This window comes from Aquarana catesbeiana, linkage group LG01 (assembly GCF_042186555.1).
Source record: "Aquarana catesbeiana isolate 2022-GZ linkage group LG01, ASM4218655v1, whole genome shotgun sequence".
Taxonomy (NCBI): Eukaryota; Metazoa; Chordata; class Amphibia; order Anura; family Ranidae; genus Aquarana; species Aquarana catesbeiana.
Genome location: NC_133324.1, coordinates 606,551,374 through 606,574,953, shown reverse-complemented (window position 1 = coordinate 606,574,953; position 23,580 = coordinate 606,551,374). Strand labels below are relative to the sequence as shown.

At 44.2% G+C, this 23,580-nt stretch overlaps 1 protein-coding gene across 7 annotated transcripts in view; it reads left to right on the top strand.

Annotated features, from left to right (window-relative positions):
• Positions 1–23,580, top strand: part of ARHGEF18 (Rho/Rac guanine nucleotide exchange factor 18) — a 355,668-nt gene that overhangs the window by 281,248 nt on the left and 50,840 nt on the right. For all 7 annotated transcript variants that reach the window (XM_073599247.1, XM_073599232.1, XM_073599238.1 and 4 more), the window contains exon 24: positions 10,957–11,042. In XM_073599247.1, coding sequence (XP_073455348.1) covers positions 10,957–11,042 — 86 coding nt within the window. The remainder of the gene's footprint in view (positions 1–10,956; positions 11,043–23,580) is intronic.

Genomic DNA, 23,580 nt, shown 5'->3' with positions numbered 1-23,580 from the left:
TCTTCTAGGGAGGATGTATCCTCCCTCGAGGCAGTGCCCTATGCCCAGTTCCATTCCAGGCCTTCACAACAAGACATCTTGTTAGCTTGGAACAGAAGAAGAATATGTCTAAAGGCTGCATGTTATCTCCTCAGCTGGTGGTTTGCAGGATCAGAACCTACGAAAGGGAAAATCCTTTCTCCCGGTAACTTGGAGAGTACTGACTACAGATGCCAGTCTCTCAGGCTGGGGAGCGACCCTAGATGGGCTCACAGCTCAGGGGAAATGGTCAGGGACAGAGCAGACCCTGCCCATCAACGTCCTAGAATTACGGGTAGTACGTCTGGCCCTGTGGTCCTGGATGGTGGAGCTTCAGGACTGGCCCCATCAGGGTTCAATGCAATGCCCTATATAAACCACCAAGGCTCTACCAGGAGTCGTTCAGCTCTGAAGGAGGTGAACTACATACTAGCCTGGGCAGAGGGACATGTGCCAATGATATCGGCAGTCCATATCCCAGGAGTAGAGAACTGGAAGGCAGTTTATCTCAGCCGCTGTTTTGCTTGCGTCTATCTAGCAAGGTTACTCTGTGGTATAAGCAAGGAAGCTGAGATTTCTGCAGTGTGTAAATGTGCTTTTACTATACAAAGATGCTGTACATACAAAACTATTACAATATTAGGAATACAATACAGGACTGACAGATATCTATAACAACAAATGCCTAGCAAACTGAACAGCCTATGGTCTATAATAGTACAAATACACTTAAAGGTTACTTATCTTCTGTTACTGTATGTTCGTGATCTCCATTGGCAACGATTTTTCTGGAGCGTCAGGCACTGTTCTATCATGGGTGGCTTCGGATGTAACAGCATGATGGTGTGTACTCACCCCTTTTATGTGTCAGGCTGTTTACCATAGTTACCAAACAACAGAAAACATAGCTGTTTACTGTAGCTGTAGAAACAATGGACTATTGAAAACTGTCAATTGAATACAAAAATGGTATCTACGTACCATTGTCTACTCAAACCAAGACAGTAATTTAACAGTCATTCTTTAAGTTTGAAAGCTGAAAGAATCTCAGACAAGTAATGTCTTACTTGTTTACTGTAGCTATAGAGACAATAGCCTGTTAATTGAACTGTCAATTGAATACAACAATGATATCTACCCCCATTGTATAAAACAGCAGTTGTTTGAGAAGTCTACTCAAGCCAAAAAACTGACAGTAATCTGACCAACTCACTGTTGTACTATTGTCCCATTTATCTTATGTCTGAATAAATATAAAAAAAAATCATATTTTTAACAAACGCAACACAGCCTCTGGCAGATCTGCCCAGGGGAATGGACCCTACACCCAGAGGTGTTCCAGGAAATTTGCCAACGTTGGGGATGGCCAGAGGTCGACCTACTGGCATCCAGGTTCAACAACAAGCTACAGCAGTTTGTGTCTCGAACAAGAGATCCTCTGGCAATTGGAGCAGATGCTCTGATAGTTCCATGGAGCCAGTACTCCCTGGTTTATGCTTTCCCTCCGATCCCTCTCCCTCCACATTTGTTGCGCAGGATTCAGAGAAGGGGGTTCCAGTCATTCTGGTGGCACCAGCCTGGCCTAGAAGGCCTTGGTTTCCGGAGATTGTGAGACTGACGATAGACGGGCCATAAACGCTTCCACGTCGCCCCGATCTACTATCTCAAGGTCCTACTATTCCACCCCAATTTACAGTCTCTAAATTTGACGACATGGCTATTGAAGCCAGGGTGTTAAAGGACTGTGGCATCTCAGGACCAGTGGTGTCTACTCTAGTGAATGCTAGAAAAGCCGTCACTAGGAAGATTTATCATAAGGTCTGGAAGACTTTCTGTATATTGCTTGGTGTGAAGCCAGAAAAGGACATCCTCGGAAATATGTGATTGGGAGAATTCTCTTTCTTTATCGTACATCATAGGACACAGGGCCTCAAGTAATTACTTGGTGGGTTATGGGCCTACCTTCAGGTGTTGACACTGGTATAACAAATACAGGACGTTGACTCCCCTATATAACCCCTCCTCCTTCCAGGAGTCCTCAGTTTTTTCGCCAGTGTCTAAGGTGTTGGTCACGAGTGAAGATGTGCTCTGAGGAGCTCCAGGGAGGGATCTATGCTGGATTTAAAAAAATCTCCACAAGCGGATCCATCCTCGCCACTGAGGCCATAGGATGGTACCTGGGCCTCACATTGAAAAACGAGGTTTTGCCTGTAAGCTTCTCTTTGAGAGCTGGACCCTAGGAACCAGGACTCTTTTTAGTTTTTCATATTACCTAAAGTTGTTCCTGAGTGGTGTTATACAGGTCCAAAGGAGTGGAACCCCTATTAAAAGGGCCCCAGTCTTTGAAGGTTTAACTACGCTATGATGGGTGAAATTTGGGTCTGTCTGTTAAATCAGCAGTATCCTGCAGCGAGGGTAAGGGGAGAAGCCCAGGAACTGTGAAAAGAACTGTGAAAAGTATGCCTTTTTCTCCAAAAAATACATATATATATATATATATATATATATATATAGTATAACTGTATGCCTTAAAATGTCTCCTCTAGAGGGAGTATATTACACTTACCTAGTACGATGCTTTTTCAGCAGCTCTGTGTCTGGCTATAGCAGCGGGTGTGGTCCCTGCATCCAGAGGGGAGTTCTTAATTGAACAGATGGCGTTCCTCTTCTGAGGGATCTAAAGAGGTTACAGCAGTAGTTTATGAACATACAAAACCAGCCATTTGCATTTTTTTGTATAAAGTCTTCCTTTAAAACTAGGAGCTTAACAAACACTGCTGATAAAAATTCCCCTCTCCTCCAGGAGAGGTGCGGTAACAGCTGACACTTATGTGTAATCAGGTTCTCACCTGAGGTTTAACACAGACGCTCTCAGTTCATATGCTGAAGACAGAAGTCTGTCACACTAAGACACAGGAACGCTGGGCATGTAAAGGTGTGTAAACAGGCATTTCCAGCACAGGAAATATTATGGTACTCCGCTTCAAAGGCTGATCCTTACGGTGACATTGTTTTCTTTTGCTAAAACTATTGTTCAGCAAATACAATAATTTGTTAAAGTGCCTCTGCTGTTGTGCTTAGCACATTTGATTTCCAGTGTACCACAAAGGTACCAAGGATTCCAGCCCCAGGCGCTGGGAACTCCAGTCATGCCTCCACATTGTCATCCTCTCCGGAGATACCTGACATGGCAAGCCAGGGTGAATCATTGGAAGCAATTGGTGGTGCAACTGCTTCTCACACTTCAGCCTCTGTGTATGTGACTGAAGATGCATTCTCCTCTGCCCTGTTGGGCTTAGAAGATTAGCAGCTTTAATCGCATTCTTCATCCAAGAGGATAGGAAGCATGCTAGATCCCCCTCCTCAAACCCCCTTTTCCAAGGGAACAGTGGGCACAGGATGAGGTGTTATCCTCAGGTGATCACGGGGAAAAACAAGCCAAATTTTCCTCTGCGGAGGAAACAGTTGATGAACCTTATGCAACCTCACAATCTGACAGATTGATGGTACAAACTCTAAGGCCCCTTTCACACATGCGGACCGTATGTCCGTATTTCATCCATCCGTTTTCGGATGAAATACGGACATACATGCATCCCTATGGGATAGCGGGTGTCAGCGGATGTACATCCGCTAACACCCGATGTTGTCTGGCTCCGCTCTCGTCCGATTCTGCGGACGGAAGAAAATCCTATTTTTCTATCCGTCTGCAGAGCGGATCGGATGAACACGGACAGACGGTCCGTGTTCCTCCGATCCCCCATAGGGGAGAGCGGAGATCTGACAGGGCGGTCTCTGCACAGTGTGCGGGTCCCGCCCTGTCATCTGCCTGCTCAGCTGGGGAAAACGGAGCGATCCCCGCTGAGCAGCGGATAAACACGGGGCGGATCAACACGGATCCGTCCCGTGTGAAAGGGGCCTTACAGAGATGGTTCATTCCACTTTTTATACTACTCCTAACAGAGTAAGCTGAAGTCCAGGCCCCTTCTTTGGTTTTTTAAAAAAAAATAACTTTTACAGCGCTTATTTATGCTGAATGGGATCATCTGAATAAGCATTGTTTCCCTCCAAAGAGTTTCTCAGTTCTCTATCATGGAGGAAAAATTCACAAAGGTTGGAAAGTACCAGCAGTAGATGCTGCGATTTACAGCATCAATAACGATGCATAATTGCTTAAGCATCTAACAGATAAGGCGTTGGAATTTTTTTGTTAAAATCCTCCTACCAATGGCGCTATGTTTCGCCATAGATGCCATAAAAGACCCTATCCACCAGGCGTCTCGCCTTGCGCTTGTGCTAAAACACATGCTTAGGACCCTGTGGTTAAAAGGGTTGGTCAGCCGAAGCATCTTGCAAAAAAGAGTGTCTGACTAGTTTCCCTTTTCATTGGGGAAGGTTTGGTGAAATACCCTCCCCTCAAGGCTATTGCTCTGGGACGTCCCAGCAGGCAATGAATATTGGCCTGACTCTGTGTCCCATAATGTATGAAATAGAAAATAGGATTTTTATGTCGTACTTACCTGTAAAATCTTTTTCTTTGTGTACATCATGGGACACAGAGTTCACTCCCCTCTTTTTTTGAGGATTTTAGTGCTTGCTACAAAACTAAAGTATTTCCTGTATGGGAGGGGTTATATAGGGGATCACTTCCTGTCTAAAGACCTTTGGTCTACCAGTGACCATTCACCTAATTTGGCGCTGTGTGGTCGCGTGCGTGCCGCCTTGCCGCGAGCTCCGCGAGTGTGATCGCGGGTCCCGTGGACTCAATGACCGCGGGGATACCCACGATCGTCTCACGGAGCTGAAGAACGGGGTGATGCAATGTAATTTAAACAAGCATTTCCCCGTTCTGCCTAGTAACAGAACACTGATCACCGCTCCCTGTAATCGGGAGCGGTGATCAGTGTCGTGTCACACATAGCCCCTCCCCCCTACAGTTAGAATCACTCCCTAGGACACACTTAACCCCTGCAGCGCCCCCTCCTGGTTAACCCCTTCACTGCCAGTCACATTTACACAGTAATATGTGCATTTTTAATCACCCTGATCGCTGTATAAATGTGAATTGTCCCACAATAGTGCCAAAAGTGTCCGATCTGTCCGCCATAATGTCACAGTCACGATAAAAATCGCCGATCACCGACATTACTAGTAAAAAAAAATTAATAAAAGTGCCATAAAACTATCCCCTATTTTGTTTTTTTATATTTTTGGGGGATATTTATTATAGCAAAAAGTAAAAAATATTGTTTTTTTTCCCAAAACTGTGGCTCTTTTTTTGTTTATAGCACAAAAAATAAAAACCGCAGAGGTGATCAAATACCACCAAAAGAAAGCTCTATTTGTGGGGAAAGAAAAAGGCATAAATTTTATTTGGGAGCCACGTCGCACGACCGTACAATTGTCAGTTAAAGCGACGCAGTGCCGAATCTCAAAAAGTGCTCTGGTCTTTGGCCAGCCAAATGGTCCGGGGCTTAAGTGGTTAACAGTGCTGACAAATTAATTGTAAATGGACACTGCACAATTGCACAGGTACAGTGCAAAATATAGCAGTTTTATGAAGGAGCTGTAATGTAGCTTAAATATAAGTTTGGCATGTAATGGTCATTTAACACTGTCACCAAAAATAAGATACGTTAAAACTCCTTTTCACGCGCCTATTGTAAATGTTGATCTGACATTTCAACCTAAACGATTTCCTATTACTGGATAGACTGGAGAAAGGTTATGATTGTCAGGTTTTTATTGCTATGCCACCATTTGGGAGAGTTACTTTCACTTCCCTTTGACATTTGATGCAACAGGAAGTGAGAAAATACCACTCCTTAGAGTTGTTGCAATAACAAACGTCCCTATTGATAAACATTACCTTTAGGGTCGGTTCACACTGGGGCGACTTGGGATCCGACTTGTACGCCCTCAAGTCGCCCCAAGTCGCCCCAGAAATAGATTCAATGGGAGTGAACGCTAGCGTCTTAATAGACACTACTGAAGTCGCTCCGACTTCAGAGCGTACTCCCTGTACTACTTTGATCCGACTTGGTAGGCGACCTGTACCATAGAAATCGATGGAAGTCGCCTCCAAGTCGGATCTCTCTGTAAAGTCAAGCGACTTTGCAGGGAAAACCCCTCCCTCCCCCCCTCCCTCCCAGAGAGCTGATTGCCCTGTGATTGGCCACAGCCGAAGTCGCCTGTCATGGAGGCGACTTCAAGTCACCTTGTAATTTGCTGAAGTCGCGCTGAAGCCGCGGTACAAAGTCGCGCTGAAGTCGTGTTGCCCCTGTGTGAATCGAGCCTTACTCCTGTTCAAGTGACAAGGCCAAACTATTAGATTTCCTTTCGGGTATTGTCGTCCTTTTTTGGCCCATTTACTTATCCTAAAAAAGCATTTAGAGCTGCAAAAAGTGCAAGATTCATTACAAAAAGCAAATACAAGAATTTAGTCAATTAACTCAATGGTTATCTGTGGACACCATCATAGTATCATAGTTCATCAACAATCCAGGAGGAAACAGAAGTTTTTCTGCACCAAGAGAGCTAGATCACATCCTGTACTGTGTAGGACTTCATGTTCTAACCTTATCACTCTTGTACATATCAGGAGTAGACAATTGGTATTGGTAGGCAGATTTCCTCAGCCAGTAGGCCTGGACCCGGGGGAGTGGTCCCTACATCCAGGACATTTGTCGCAGGTGATGGACACTGGATATGGACCTCTGGGTTCAAAAACAAAGTGAAGAGGTTTGTATTGAGGTTAAAGCGATGTTCCGCCCAATAAAAAAAAATATTATAATATTATTATAATATTATAAAAGCCAGCAGCTACACATACTGCAGCTGCTGGCTTTTAACAATAGGGCAATTACCTGTCCTGGAGTCCAGCAATGTCGGCAGCGTAGCTGGTGTTTCCATCAGCTGCCGCTGCCATTGCGAGTAAGAGTACCCGGCAGTGTAGCCTTATGGCTTCATGCCGGGAACCCTACTGCGCATGCGCGAGGCCCCGCTCCTCTCTCCTTCTGGCCCGGCGACAGGGAGAGGAGGAGGGAGCCCCGAGGTGATTTCATGGGCTGCGGCCCGGACTCCCGAAAGTGGGAACAGGATACCTGTCAAAGACAGGTATCCTGTCCCCCCTCTCCCCCGATTGGTGCCAGTTGTGGCACTGGAGGGGGAGAGGAGACAAATGAGCGGAAGTTCCACTTTTGGTTGGAACTCCGCTTTAAGGAATCGTCTTGTGAAATCAGTGGTGTAGAATATGGCATAGAGGTGGCCCTAGACAGAAGAAAAAACATTACTTGGATTTCAAGAAATTAATTTTACAGTGTGTACAAAATCCCAGTTTTAGTTGCGTACATTTGTAAATATACATGGAAATTACATTGTGTCACTAAGGTCTCTCTCGGGTGTGGTCTCTAATTCTGGTCTAACAGAGCTTCCAATTTGGGACATTATATATGTATATATATATATCTCATATAGCAGTGATATACCTATGGGTAGTCTTTTCCTCCAAAGGTTCAGAGCCACAACAGAAGCCCAGAGCATCGCAATAGCAGCTGAAGTCCTCCAGTGTGTACGTGCACCAAATCAAGCAAGCAAAACAAGAATAGCAACTGCTCTGATCAATTTTTAATTAGCTTTTTTAAAATAAAAAGCATGTGGACAGTTAACAATAAATGTTTCCCAGTATACTTACCAGCAAATTAAAAAAAAAAAAAAATGTGCACTGTTCAAACAATTTGTGTTAAAAGTTGAGATTTTAGTTGCAAATATATGTGGAAGCCACACTTCCTTGCCAAGGCCCCTCTGTGAAGTGTGGTCCTTAAATCTAAGCAGTATATACAGTATCTCTTTAGTAATCCTGGTGCATGTCGCTTGAAAGTGAAAGAGTGACAGTCGTGGTTTATTTACCTAAAAGGAAAATGTTCTGATGTGCTTTATTGTTAGAAAAATATTAGGGATACTTGGGCCACAGTGGGGTTGATTTTCTAAAACTGGAGAGTGCAAAATCAGGTGCAGCTGTGCATGGTAGCCAATCAGCATCTAAATACAGCTTGTTCAGTTTAGCGTTGACAAAAAAAAAAAAACTTGGAAGCTAATTGCTTTCTATGCCGAGCTGCACCAGATTTTGCACTTTCCAGCTTTAGTAAATCAACCTTATTAAAACTTATTAAAGCGGGGGTCCACCTATCTATCGTTTTTTTTTTTTTTTTTTTTTAGTTCATTCACAAACTTTTCTTCTCAGCATTACATACTCACATATTGTGTGTAATATGTCCGCCTGTGTCAGATTTCGTCGGAAAGAATAACTTATATTATTCACTGCAGGCGGTTTCCATCTTCATTGTGGGCATTTGAAGCCCACAAGCATTTATTTCCTGGATGCGGTGAATGCTGTGCTCCCAGCATTCACCGCTCATTCCCGCACATGCTCAGTGGCATCCTGGGAAGCCTGAGACTAGCTCCCAGGAGTCTGGGAGAGGCTAGAAACATGCCTACTCCCACGGGAGGAGAACCAGGAAGTGCAAAGAAGAATAGAAAAATAAAAGGTAATTACGGCGATTTAAATTTTTTTAAACGGCATGTCAGCATCTAGGCAAGGAAGAGAATACATACAGATATTGTTCAAAATTTGGGTGGAACCCCGCTTTAACCCCAATCAATCTTAATTTTTTTAATTCTTTTGGTGATGAAAGCTGCATGCCAGGCTTAGAAATGTAATGTACCACATAGTTGTTGAAGTTACTGCACTATTAGAATTTGAAGAACCGTTGTATCGTTAAAGTGGTTGTAAACTCCATTCATGAAATTTGACCTAAGCACATATATCAGTAGTGCTTGCTTCTCTCTCTCCAAAGTGTAATTTCTAGTGCTCCTTTCCTCTGTTATCAGCATGAGTCACTTCTAAACAGTTCTCTGATACATGAGATAACAGTAGCTTAAAATTTGTGTTGGGAGAAAAACAGGGAGCTTGTCTATTCAGACTACAGCTCTGCATGTTCCTTCGTTCCTCTGCCTATGTCCCTTTCCTCCAATCAGCTCATACACAGTGTAAGTCCAGACTCCCCACCCACCCCCTATGTACTGCTAAAAGAGGAAAACCATTTCTAACACAGACTGCACTTTCCAAAGAATGAAGAAAGGGGAAGACAGCAACATGCAAGTGAAACTTGTGCAGGAGGATTGGTTTCATCTGTGTGTCATGTGAGGCTGTTCACTTCACTGCGTATATGTGAGGGTTTACAACCACTTTTAAGATGGGGCGTTAGAGGAAGAAGTACTAAAATAATATTTGATTAGAACTGGGATTACAGTATAGGACTTAATTAAGCTGGAGGTTGTATTTTTCTTAAAGCTAAATCCAGATGAAACAAATATGGTATAAAAACAAGGAACCCATGTGTACTCTTACTTGAATCTTATTTTCCTTTATAAAGAACAACATGGGGGGGACTTGGTAGGCACCAATGACCGTCAACAATTGTATACAAATTACAAAATGTATTTGAAACAACATGATTTTAAAATATCACCAAATGCACAGTGCAGTACATTGATGTAAAGAAGGAGCACATCACATATTATTACTCAAGATCTGTCAGAAGGGCTTCAAGGCCTAAAGGTAACTCTACGAGTTGAAACACGTGGGGGTTACCTTTGGGCCTTGAAGCCCTTGTGACAGCTCTGGAGTAATAATATATGATGTCCTCCTCCTTTACATCAATGTACTGCACTGTACTTTTGGTGATATTTTAAAATCATGTTTCAATACATTTTGTAATTTTATACAATTGTTGACAGTCATTGGTGCCTACAAAGTCCCCCCCATGTTGTTCTTTGTAAATTGCTATTAGTGATTGGCACCCATACCTGTGAGATTTACTTGGTACAAGCGCTTTTTGTTTTTTCTCCTTTTTTTTTTTCCTTTGTCTTTTTTCAATTTGTGTGTAGTAATCCAACATGAAACTATGCCTCTGTGAAGGAGCTTTCTGTAAAACAGTTCAGCCACTGCTGCTCTCTTTCATGTGCAGGGTGACTAGTCTTGTATCCATGTAGTTTTTTGCAAGCAGTTTTTAGTCACCTTTCACATGGGGCGGACTCCAGCTGCGATCCGCTGTCTTAGCAGGGGATCTGTCCACTGATCCCCGCTGAGCAGGTGGATGCCAGAGCCGTGTCCCCTCTGCTTATGCAGAGTGGACACAGACAGAGCCCGCTCTCCTCTCTGGGCAGTCAGATGTAAACACACCCACCTGTCTGTTTTCATCCGACTGCCATCAAATTCGCTAGATGGATGGGGATCCCCATTCGTCTGTTTTTAGCAGATTGGATTGGATGTCGGTGGGTGAAAACGGACACATGTCCATTTACACCTACCGCTCCATATAATGGAGAGTCCAATTAGGTCCACCTGAAAAACTAACGGGAACACGATCAGTCCACCCATGGAAAAGGGGCCTTAATGGTTGGACCTGTTGGGTCCCAACCACAGCTCCGCTCTCTGTTCATTCAGTGTATAGCACAGCAATATTACTGGTACTTTTACAAGGTAATAAGTGGGTTTGTAAAGGCTTTTGGTGCACATAAAGCTGATTTATTTTCATTGTGGTTTTTATTGAATATATTTAAATGAAAGTTTTTGTGCCCAGAATTCAGTTTTAACTGCTTCCTGTCCTTAGGACGTACCCGTATGTTCTCAGATAGGAGCAGTGATATCTCAGTCATGACTGCAGCATTGTTTCAGACACCAAGCCTTGTTTCAGACACCAAGCCTTGTTTCAGCCAGCGATTCTGCACACGGTAGAAGTGATCCAAGTGGCTATACAGCATCCTGATCACTTTTACAGGTGGCAGAAAGGTGGCTAAGTAAGCTATTACATTAACATGTACACACTTTAACTATGATTAAATTCTTTGAATTCTTTTTTTTTTTCTTTCCCTTAGGCGGCAGCTTTAAACAGAGGGTCAAAGAGCGACGTACAACATCCACTAGCTCAGAAAGCCACATTCAAGACCTTGTGGATAGTGAGGTAAAATTATCCCAAGATGTCATTCAAGAATTGAATGGATTTGCAAATGAAATGCATGAACATGTATACATATTTAACCCCTTGGAGCTGGTGGGTGCCGGACTCTTAAGGGGTTTTACATGCCAAGAGGCGGAGCTTAAGGTCATGTGATTGGCTGTCACGGCAGTCATGTGATTTTACATCAGCTACCCCGGTAACTGTGCTTGGAGCACGCAGGGCGCGCTATCTCAGCACTGCGCTTTTTGGACTAATGCACGCAAATATACGGTCACTCAGAGCTAAGGCCCGGCTGCCGAGAGGCTGCATATTTGCGTGTGGCCGGCACCAAGGAGTTAAAGAGAACCAATGACCATTTTTAATCTAAATCTCTGCTCTTGAACTGTTATAATAGTACAGCCTTAACTTTCAGGGGTTAGTTGTTCTTTTTAATACTATGCACAGACAAGTAGATGCTGGAACAGCCAATATTTATTCGCATGGACCTCATAAAGTTACAGCTGTTTGAGAGAATGCTGCCAGAGGAGAGTGCCATCTCCCAAAAGCACAGCATAAATTGCTTCCTTGGCATCTCTTTGATGCCAGGATGGATTGTGTGCATGCATTGCTCAAATTTCTAATGGAGAGACATGGGAGAGAATGGAGTTGGAACAGAGGCTGTTCTACATGATTTCTGTGGGCAGGAGGGTGCGGGACATATTTTCAAGGTGAGCTACATACATTTTATCGAAGGTATATGTATATATATATGTATATGTGTGTGTGTATATATATATATATATATATATATAGGGCTGTACCGATACCGAGCATTTGCCCAAGTACTTGTACTCGGGCAAATGCTCCTGATGCTTCCGCCAATTCCTGGACAGTCATCGGTGATCGGCGCATGGGGGAGTTACAAGCTTCTCCCCCCCCCCCCGCGGCTTTCAGCTGCTTTAGTGACATACAGCGGTGATCGGTGCTTGTAACTCCCCCACATGCGATCACCGCTGACTGTCACCGCATCCTCCATGCCCCCTCCGTTGCGCTGTGCCCCTCCACTGTCCCTCTTCATTCCGCTTTCCCTCTTCGTTCCGCTGTATCTCTTCGTTCCGCTGTCCTCCTCCGGTGTCCCTCTTCGTTCCGCTGTCCCCCTCCGTTCCTCTTCGTTCCGCTGTCCCCCTCCGTTCCTCTTCGTTCCGCTGTCCCCCTCCGTTCCTCTTCGTTCCTCTGTCCCCCTTCGTTCCTCTGTCCCCCTCTGTTCCTCTTCGTTCCGCTGTCCCCCTCCGTTCCTCTTCGTTTCGCTGTCCCCCTCCGTTCCTCTTCGTTTCGCTGTCCCCCTCCGTTCCTCTTCGTTTCGCTGTCCCCCTCCGTTCCTCTTCGTTCCGCTGTCCCCCTCCGTTCCTCTTCGTTCCGCTGTCCCCCTCCGTTCCTCTTCGTTCCGCTGTCCCCCTCAGTTCCTCTTCGTTCCGCTGTCCCCCTCCGTTCCTCTTCGTTCCGCTGTCCCCCCTCCGTTCCTCTTCGTTCCGCTGTCCCTCTTCGTTCCGCTGTCCCTCTTCGTTCCGCTGTCCCTCTTCGTTCCGCTGTCCCTCTTCGTTCCGCTGTCCGCCTCCGTTCCGCTGTCCCTCTTCTTTCCGCTGTCCGCCTCCGTTCCGCTGTCCGCCTCCGTTCCGCTGTCCCCCTCCGCTCCGCTGTCCCCCTCCGCTCCGCTGTCCCCCTCCGCTCCGCTGTCCCCCTCCGCTCCGCTGTCCCCCTCTGTTCCTCTTCGTTCCGCTGTCCCCCTCCGTTCCTCTTCGTTCCGCTGTCCCCCTCCGTTCCTCTTCATTCCGCTGTCCCCCTCCGTTCCTCTTCGTTCCGCTGTCCCTCTTCGTTCCGCTGTCCGCCTCCTTTCCGCTGTCCCTCTTCTTTCCGCTGTCCCTCTTCTTTCCGCTGTCCCTCTTCGTTCCGCTGTCCCCCTCCGCTCCGCTGTCCCCCTCCGCTCCGCTGTCCCCCTCCCCTTCCTCGGTCCCCCTCCCCTTCCTCGGTCCCCCTCAGTTGTGCTGTCTCTCTCTCTCCATGTCCTCCTTTGTGAATGGACAGAGTCAGACCATTCACATAACTGAAACATTGTAATCTCCTGTGATTACGATGTCTCAGTTTATTAATGGAGAGGAGCCGCTGTCTTCCCTCCATTCATTCTCAGTGCAGCTGAGGCTGCAGAGAAAGGAACTGGGGAATCTCTATCATCGGTCTCAAGGGGGAGATATCGGGGTCTGTTAAGACCCCTAATATCTCACCATAGCCCCCCAACAGGGCTGATTAAAAAAAAAAAAAACACATATTGCAATAAATAATAAAAAAAATATATATTATTGTAAAAAATAATAAAAATGTAAATAAAAAAAACACAGACACCGTTCGCCCCCTCCCCCCCCCCTAAAAAAAAAAAAAGAATTGTTTAAAAAAAAAAAAAACAACACTGTCACGTGACATTAAAAAAAAAAGTATCGGTATCGGCGAGTACTTGAAAAAAAAGTATCGGTACTTGTACTCGGTCCTAAAAAAGTGGTATCGGGACAACTATATATATATATATATATATATATATATATATATATATATATACTTCCACTTTAACTCCTGCCTGACCTTAATGTTTTTAAGAGAGGCTAAAACTGTCCTTTGTTGTTAAGGACTACCTGAGAGAATATTAGGGACCTGCTTATGGGATAGCCTGGGGGAAAAAAACAAAATGGGAAAACAGTTATTTTTTTTTTAAAGTCATTTCTTCAAACTGTGGAACATGAACACCTTAATGAAAGATTTCTGAGAGTTTATGTAAAGTCTAAAAACGATTGCAAGTTCTCTCAACTGAAGACAAGCACATTCTGGAATACAGTTCAAGTATTCTCAATGTAGTTCTCAATCAAGAGAAAAATTCTTTCTGCCACTAGGGCGCACTGCAGGGGAAAGGCTCCAGTTTAGTGGGGTTTTTTTGTTTTTTTTATGGGCTCCATTTTGTACCTCCTACAGTTGGGTGATCATTGAGATACAGTAGATGATTCGTTTCTCTCCTTTTAGGCCTTAATTGACAACTAAGAGGGTAAATTTGTCTGACAAATTAGTTTATCTTTAACCTTTTAAATAATTCCTATTGATGTTTTCCACCATGACAGCATAAGGTTTACCTATAGTCTGGTCAGTTTTTTCTTTTCCTCCTCTCTGTGAAATGGTGAGACCGACATCTAGAGTTTGGAAACATTTCCACAGTGCAATTTCTGCTGAGAGCAAAGCTGCAATTTGCAAATATTGTGAGAAGAAATATTCTTTTCCAAATTCTGCAAGGATGACAAAACACATCCTTGCATACCAGAGGTGCCCTAAAAACATATAAAAAATACAGCTGGTAAGAAAAGTATTGAACACGTCACTATTTTTCTAGGTATATATATATATTTTTACAGGTGCCATTGACATAAAAGTTTCACCACATGTCTGTAACAACTCATGCAATCCATGCATACAAAGAAACCAAAACGGGGGCGTGTCCGGACTCTGCAGTGACAGGACGTGTTACCTGATAGCTCCGCAGAGACTGCTGCAATCCATCGCCATCCTGCGAATTCTAACACTTGGTGAGCCTCCACAACTCACCCAACAGTTGCTGAGCATCTGATACTCCAATCCCTGGGGAAATTTAAGAGGCTACCTGGCCGATCGAGTTTCTCCTGGGCTGCGGCCGGCTCCTCATCTGAAGAGACTCGCCGCCATCTTGCAAGTACAGTGGTCGGCCGAACACAGGACAGCCGAATTGCCCACATCTGCTGCTGCTGTCGCGGGGGAGGGTCGGGCGGTGTACGGACACTGTGGATGCCTACAAACACTGAGAGATTAGCTCCGAGCACTCGCGGCCCGCCGCCATCTTGAGGCCTGTGAAGCCTCCAGCGTCCCCGGGCTCGAATACCGCAATCGGCGGTACGCACGATAACTAATCCGCCCCTTCCTACTGCAGCAGACACCTCCGGAAGGTAGGTGCTCGAGATACAGACCCTGAGAGCCGGCAGACATTCAGGAAAGGCCGACCTCGGGCACCCGCAGCCGGCCACATACTCCTCAGGTTGCAGCATAGGAAAGTAGGAGGTTTGGGCCTACCTGTGGAAGACAGTGGCCATCTTGTTAATCCAGGATCACTTCAACTAATTTTTCTTCCGCTCTCCCCCATACCCAGTTGACTCTCATACCACTATACGTGGAAGATGGCCGTGTGAAGGAAGAGCTCCTGCCATTACCAGTCCTAATACTCGCTACCGGAGGTATTTTTATTTTTATTTATTTTTATTTTGATTTTGACGACGTAACCCGCTCTTTGCCATGGGTACAGCCTCCACACAATCTTCTACCTCAAGATCTTGCTCCCCGAGAGAGCTTACAGGAGGAATCAGCCACAATATCCCGGAGATGTTCCGGTCACAAAGGGACAATATGGCATCCTCCTGCCACAGACCGCCTCAGCCCTCGGAACCACGTTCACCGGATCCCCTTCTCCTTCCAATATCTCAAACACATACCTCACCGCCTATAGATGTTGGCGCACCTCCCGTTCAACCACATCTGAACATCAATGATCTTCGGTCCATAGCTGCAGACATCAAGGATACCCTGTCAGCTGCAATTGCTGAGCTGCGCATAGATATACACACGCTGACTGACAGGGTCCATGAAGTAGAACAGGCAATGACACAGCATGAACATGTCCTACGCAAAGCTACCAGGCGGATCGACACTCACACCATCCAGTTAAGAGAAATACAGCGTCATGTCGAAGACCTCGATAATAGGGGCCGCCGCCACAATCTTAGGATCAGAGGCATACCAGAGACCGTCCCTGCTGAAGACATTTCATCGGCAGTGACTAGCCTATTCAATGATCTTCTCAACAGGCCACCTCAAACTCAAATATCCATGGAAAGGATACACAGAGCTCTACGCCCCCAGGGTAGGGATACCGACCCGCCAAGAGATATCATATGCTGCATTGTGGACTATAGGCTCAAAGAAGAAATTCTCAGACAAGCCAGACTCAGACGGCAGTTGCAATATGCAGGAACTTCAGTCCAAATATTTCAGGACTTATCCAGTATAACACTGCAGCACCGCAGAGATCTCAAACCGCTATTGGATGTGCTGCGCACAAAGGGAATCCAATACCGATGAAAGTTCCCTTTTTGCTTATCAGCTACTCATCTGGGGCGCACTGCCCTGTTCCGGAGGATCTACATCCATTTTGTGACACTCTGGCTATCCCTCTAGTGGACATTCCACAATGGTATGCAGAATTCCGCCACACGGCGGTAAAGAAAACCACACCACAGGCAGAACCGATGGAAACCAAGGAAGGAAGAAACCGCATACGAAGATCTTCATCTGGCTATAGGAGGCGAAATCCGCAACATGATCCTCCACATGGCTCCTACCCCTCGGATTCCCCGAAGTCCCGGAGAGCCAGGAGAGATTATGGAACAGCACCTTACTGACACCGTTCTCGTCAGCGTTTAGCCATGTTCAGGATCTAATGGCTAATAATCACCTTCAATGCTTTTATTCTAGATTAGCATCCATATATTCGCTCACTCACTGTCGCAACATGTCGCTTGCTGAAGGAGATTACACCCACTAACATACCATTGGACACCATAGCTGTTGTTACCTTTGCGGCTCACTCTTCCCCCCCCTCTCATTTCTCAACAGACAATAGACATCAAGTCGCCCAATCCACTGATGACCTCCGTTGTACATGCCCAACGTAATAGAACACCGCTTACTGCCCTGTTCACCAGGTACAACATTCTCGCAGTCATAGATTCTCTGCCTTTACAGTTGGGATTACTGTATACTTATACTGCTTGCCACCTCGCCTCCTTTCCCTGAACACTGTTTCCTACATGATCCTGCATGAATTACATTATTGTTAACCCTACTAACAATTATCAACCTGGGTAATGTATAAGATGTATTCTAAAGATTTGTTCCATATCGCACTGTTTAATATACTGTACACAATGATAGGAAGATGTGCCCCCACTATCGTCAAGCACTACCTATCCCAGTACGCCGCGCACAACTACATTTTGAGTCGGCTGAATGCATTCCACTTATGCAGCTATGGGAGACCACTTCTGTTTATTCTTAGTTAAAACACATGTTTTAAGATTTTCTAACAAAAGATTGACATCCATCCCTTCTCTCCATTAACCACTCCAACTGCCCGAACCTGACATCTTACTTTCTTGTATTGACCACCCTCACACAACCTCTCAAGGGAACCTGTAGATGTTGGAACATTGCTGAGGGACTTGACTGATATGGATGCCAACTTCACAACCTCTCTTCCCCGGTTTAGACTTTAACATGATATGCTTTTGTATTAGTTAACACACATAACAACAGTTCATTCCCATGAACACAATATGCGGACTATATATATTCCACATAAACATGGAAGCGGTGTATTTATTTATGACAGTGAAATTGCCTCACTCAACGCTTATTTTCTCAGATCAGCTGGGAATTTTTTTCCTTTTTCCTTCCCCTACCACCATTAGTGGGTTTAAAACTACTTCCTTAAATGGCTGATAGGAAATCCCTCATCACGTGTCCCTACACATAGGTTAGTGGCTATAAACGACTGCCTATAATCAACTCTTCTATACCACATGTGTCACTTGGGCATATATCACATAGGCTGGTAAAATGGGAGAGTGATGGAGGGAAGAAAGTTGGGCTGCATTACCTACACACTATACCATCCCAGACTACTTTTTAAATGCTTTGACAGATAAAGACTCTTTGTGACAAACAACTCCTAGCACATCACCTTGAGGAATATATGGTTTGAGTTTTGAATTGAGTTATATGATGTTTTGCTTTTGCCTTTTTCCAGAAATATGCTATTCCTTCACACCGATACTCAGGAAGCCTGGTCCAAAATATGTTATTTGTATAAACATATACACCTGCCAGATCTGTCTTACGCACACTACTACTGACACACACACATTGAATACATGGCCCCCTCCGCTCCCATGTGCAATAGTTGACGCGCCTGAGCTCAATCTCTTCTTCACATACCGCTACCCTCTCTAATCTCTTGGTAAATTCCGTGCTTATCATATAATCTCCTGCCAATCCTTCTCTTACCTAACCACACTTTGCCCTATCTCCTCCTATACTTCTTATTTACAAACCTCCACTCATATGCTCCTACGACTGGTAACTGTGGGTTAGCTCACTTGTGACTCTATCCTCTCTGCTAGGTTCTACCCGACCCCCACACGGTGCAGTGGAACGGTCTGGATCTTGACTCCAGGCTGACTCCCCTGACGTCACACCGTACCCCTTCTTCCTCTCCTGACAGGGGAAGATACTTAAATACACCCCACCCTTTCTTCCCCATCCTTTTACATCCCGAACAGACACCAACTTTGTACACGTTTTCTATACCCTCCTTTCCTGTACCAGTTACAATAGAGCTCCTTTCCAGCTCCAAGGATGGCGGACACTCCTAAACACGACACAAAGACGGGTACTGGAACGACACACGTTTCACGGGTAAAACTATGCTCTATAAACATGCGTGGGCTTAATACACCTGAAAAAAGATCGCAATTGCTACACACTTTAAGACAAAACAAAACACAGATCGCGTTCATACAAGAAACGCATTTCCGCTCAGACAACATTCAGAAACTACACAATACACACTACCCTACGGTATATCATGCCACTAATGATGACTCTAAATCAAAAGGGGTGGCTATTTTAATAGCAAAAAACTGTCCTCTACAGGTATCAGAAGTTAACCGAGACATTAAAGGTAGATTTCTTTTTCTCAAAGGGACTCTTCACAACAAACCCATAAAGTTAGCAAACCTATATGCTCCTAATACGAAGCAAGTTCTATTCTTTCGCGAAACCCTACAATTACTGACGGAATTTTATTCCGGCATTCTTATTGTAGGTGGGGACTTTAACGTAGCTCTCTCTCCATCACAAGATACATCCACAGGAGTTTCCTCTATGCCTTACAGAGCTGTTCGGGCCATTAAAAAACACCTTAGAGATCTGACCCTTCACGACGCCTGGCGAACACTACACCCGAATGAGAGAGACTTCACGTTTTACTCCGCACCCCACAATAAATACACAAGAATTGACCACTTTTTCATATCCCAATCAGACTTATCTTTACTTTCTAAGGCCTCCATCAATCCCATGGTGTTATCAGACCATAGCCCCTTATCCATTACTCTAGATATACCGGCAAATAGATTCCACATAATGATTTGGCGTCTAGATAATTCCGTCTTAACAGACATAGACGTTACTCACAAACTTAACACCCGACTCAAACAATACTTTTCGGAAAACACCTCAAAGGACTCAAAACAATCCAGCATATGGGCAGCGCACAAATGCGTAATACGTGGTGAAATCATATCTTTAACGGCATACAGACGTAAACTCAAACGCGATCGCATTGCCACACTATCTGAAAAAATCCTCATACTGGAACAAGCACACAAGCTCTCACTAGCCACAAAATCCCTTGTTGAACTGATCAAAGCTAGGGAAGAACTCCTAGTAGAACTTTGTAAATCCTTAAAACGCAAATATGTCCTAAATCAAAAACTATTCTATGAATTTGGCAACAAATCCGGAAAATTGCTTGCTAGAGCATTACAATCCCGAAAAGCAATGAATACCATACACGCTATTAAAAACTCATCTGGCACTTCTCTTGTCTCTTCGGAAGCTATTGCCGACCAATTTGTTCAATATTTTTCTGCTCTTTACAACTTACCTTCCTCCACCGAATTGGGCAATACTCCTGAAAGACAAACGACAATCTCAGACTTCCTGATTAACTTTTGCCCATCCTCTACTTCGTCTGAGGACGCAGCAAATCTTTCTGCTCCCATTACTGCAGACGAAATTATAACAGTGTTAAAACAACTTAAAACAGGTAAAAGCCCTGGCCCAGATTGTCTGACCGTTAGTTACTTTAAAACCTTCCAGGATATACTTACCCCTCAATTAGCTAAGATTTTCAATGACCTCTCCTCATCCTCTTCAGTAAATACGGATCTATTAGAAGCCCACATCACGCTCATTCCCAAACCAGGTAAAGATGAAACTCTAGTAACTAATTATAGACCCATTTCCCTTATCAATGTTGACATGAAAATCTATGCCAAAATCCTTGCCAACCGAATGCTCCCTTTACTCCCCAAACTGATCTCATTAGATCAAGTTGGCTTTATCCCTGGGAGGGAGGCAAGGGATAATACCATAAAAGCAATCAATATCCACCATTGGCTCTCCTCTTCACCCAAACAGGGTTTTTTTCTGTCCCTTGACGCGGAGAAGGCGTTCGACAGGGTGGCATGAGACTACATGATAGCAGTACTACAGGCAATGGGATTCCCAGCACACTTCACCCAGTTGATCTTGGCTCTATATACGTCCCCCACAGCCAGAATAAGGGTTAACGGCCACCTGTCGAACGCCTTCCCGGTGTCGAATGGTACCCGACAAGGTTGCCCCTTGTCCCCTCTTCTTTTTGTTCTTTCATTAGAACCTATACTACACAAACTTAAAGTCAACCCGGATATCGTAGGCATTGATATTAGACAAAAACACTACAAACTAGCAGCATACGCTGATGACATACTTCTTTTCCTCTCCAACCGTTAATCACCATTCCAAACTTACTACAAGATTTCACCCTCTTCCGCAAATTAACCTGAAAATAAACTTTATGAAATCCAAAGCCCTTAACATCTCCCTCCCGTCACAGATAGTTTCTCAATGCCAATCTAATTTTCCATTCAAATGGGAACCACACGCCCTCACGTATCTTGGCATTCAAATACCATCTAAACTTACTGAACTATACGATAGAAACTACTCTCCCATTCTTCGAACTATACAGAAAGACCTAACGAAATGGTTCTCAGCACAATTTTCCTGGTTTGGGAGAATTTCCATCTTAAAAATGAACATCCTGCCCCGAATACTTTATGTCTTACAAACAATACCGATCAAACTCCCTTCAAAATTTTTTACAATTTATAAAAGAATATGCAGGAACTTTTTATGGGCCCATAAACCTCCAAGAATCAGTTGGAGCAGGATAGCCCTCCCCAAGCTTAAAGGTGGACTAGGCTTACCCGATATTCATAAATACTATAATGCTTGTCATATCACCAGACTAATAGACTGGCACATACATATCCACTCTAAAGATTGGATCACAATTGAGGATTCCTGTACCCAAACACCCCTCTCCCACTCACCATGGATTGACACCAAAGCGACCCCTAAAGAACACTTGACACGTCCACTAACTGGACCTACACTGAACTGCTTCAGGAACACTTGTTGTTCTCTCAAAATGACTCCATTCCCAGGGCCATTGACCCCCCTCACTGGCAACCCCGCCTTTCCCCCTGGCCTTCCGAAAAACAACCCACATTTGGTCACCATGATGTTTACATTGAGAGCACATCATTTTTTCCATAATGGTTCAATTATCCCGTACACCGATCTACCCACTGAACTCCAGACTGGAAACATTCCCTTCTTCTCGTACTTACAAAACAGACACTTTCTCAATAGTTCCAATCCCATCTCTCAATGGTGTAGAGATATGACTCCTTTTGAAGCACTATGCTCTGAAACAAATCCTCAAAACCACTTAATCTCAACTGTGTACTCCTTGCTTTTCGGCGAAACTAACCCCCTAGCTACCACAGTTAACCGAAAATGGGAAAGAGAGCTCAACCTGGACTTATCTTTGGAAGACTGGGAAAATATCTATTCTCATTTCCATAAATGCTCTATTAACGTCTCAGCACAAGAAACTAATTACAAATTGTACTCTAGATTGTACCGCACCCCTGATCGCATTCATATGTTTCATACAAATGTTTCTCCTCTGTGCTGGAGATGTAATTCTGGAGTGGGCTCCCTTCTCCATATATGGTGGGACTGTACCCTCATAAAGCCATTCTGGGAACAGGTACACAACATGATCACTCAAATCACTACTTATACTCTAGACTTTACACCTGCCCAATATTTACTGCACCACACCTCACTTCGCCTATCCACTTATAGGAAATCTTTAATGCTTCACCTCATAAACGTGGCTAAGCAATGTATTCCGTTACGATGAAGGGACACTAACCCTCCCACTTTATCAGACTGGCTAAAACGTGTAGAAAAAATAGCAGTCATGGAAGACTTAATACATCAAGCAAACGACAACCCCACAAAATACAGTCATACTTGGGCTTGTTGGAAACACTTTCGCGATTCGGTTGAATTTCAGACACTACTTATTGACCCACAAGCCGGAACATCCTTGGTTCCACGATGACCCTCGTAACAAGTACTAGTCAGGGTCTGTAGAAGGAGTGTCCGCCATCCACCCCCACCACCACCTTCTCCCTTACCCTTGTGCTCACATACCCATATACCCACCCATGTTAGTCTCTACCCCATCATATTTTAAATATACAAAGTAAAGCATATTTAATCCAACTTTTCTCCCCCCCATCCTATATGCACCCCACACCTTTTGAAATCAAATACACCACATACACTATAAGACCTCTTAGAAACTCTATTCCACATAAAGGACCTTTCTCACTATCTCCATATATATTTGATTCTTCTGACTCCCCCCCCCCAGTACAGTGTGCTCCCGTAGGGGTACTGGGAATGGGAGAGGATTGGTAAAGGTCTGTGTCCCATGCTCCTCTTTTGAATTCCACCCCACAATAACAACATGGGATATTATAGATTTCAATAGCTGGCTTCAATGTTTCTAGAGCAGCTAACAACTGTTTAAGGTGACTGGACACCTCATATACTTACAAATGTTTTAAACGTTTTAATTACCTGCAGTTGGACGCTTTCACACCCATATGTTCTTTTACATTCAACGTTGTTATATGTACCACTATATCTGCTTGTTAAATGTACAAAATCTGTAACTTGACAATGTATCTCTGTAAACCTTGGAGAAATACCATTACCTGTTTTGTACATTTCATCTTTCATCAATAAAATTTATGAAACAAAAAAAAAGAAACCAAAACAAGTTCAAAAATCAAGTTATGTGTAATAAAATTGAATGACACCACTGGGAAAAAGTATTGAACACATGAAGAAAAGGAGGTGCAAAAAGGCATGGAAAGCCAAGACACCAGCTGAAATATATCAGTAATTAGAAAGCAATCCTGCCCCTTTTCGGTGCAAATTAACATCAGCTCGTTCAGTCTTAACCGATGTCCTATAAAAAGGTGTCTCAATACCAAGGTGTCACACAAGAAACATATGATGGGTAAAAGCAAAGTGCTTTCTCAAGACCTTCGCAAACTTATTGTTGCAAAATATACTGATGAAATTGTTTACAGAAGGATTTCTAAACTTCTGAATGTTCCAGTGAGCACTGTTGAGGCCATAATCCTGAAGTGAAAACATAATTTCATCATAAACCAGCCAGGATCAGGTG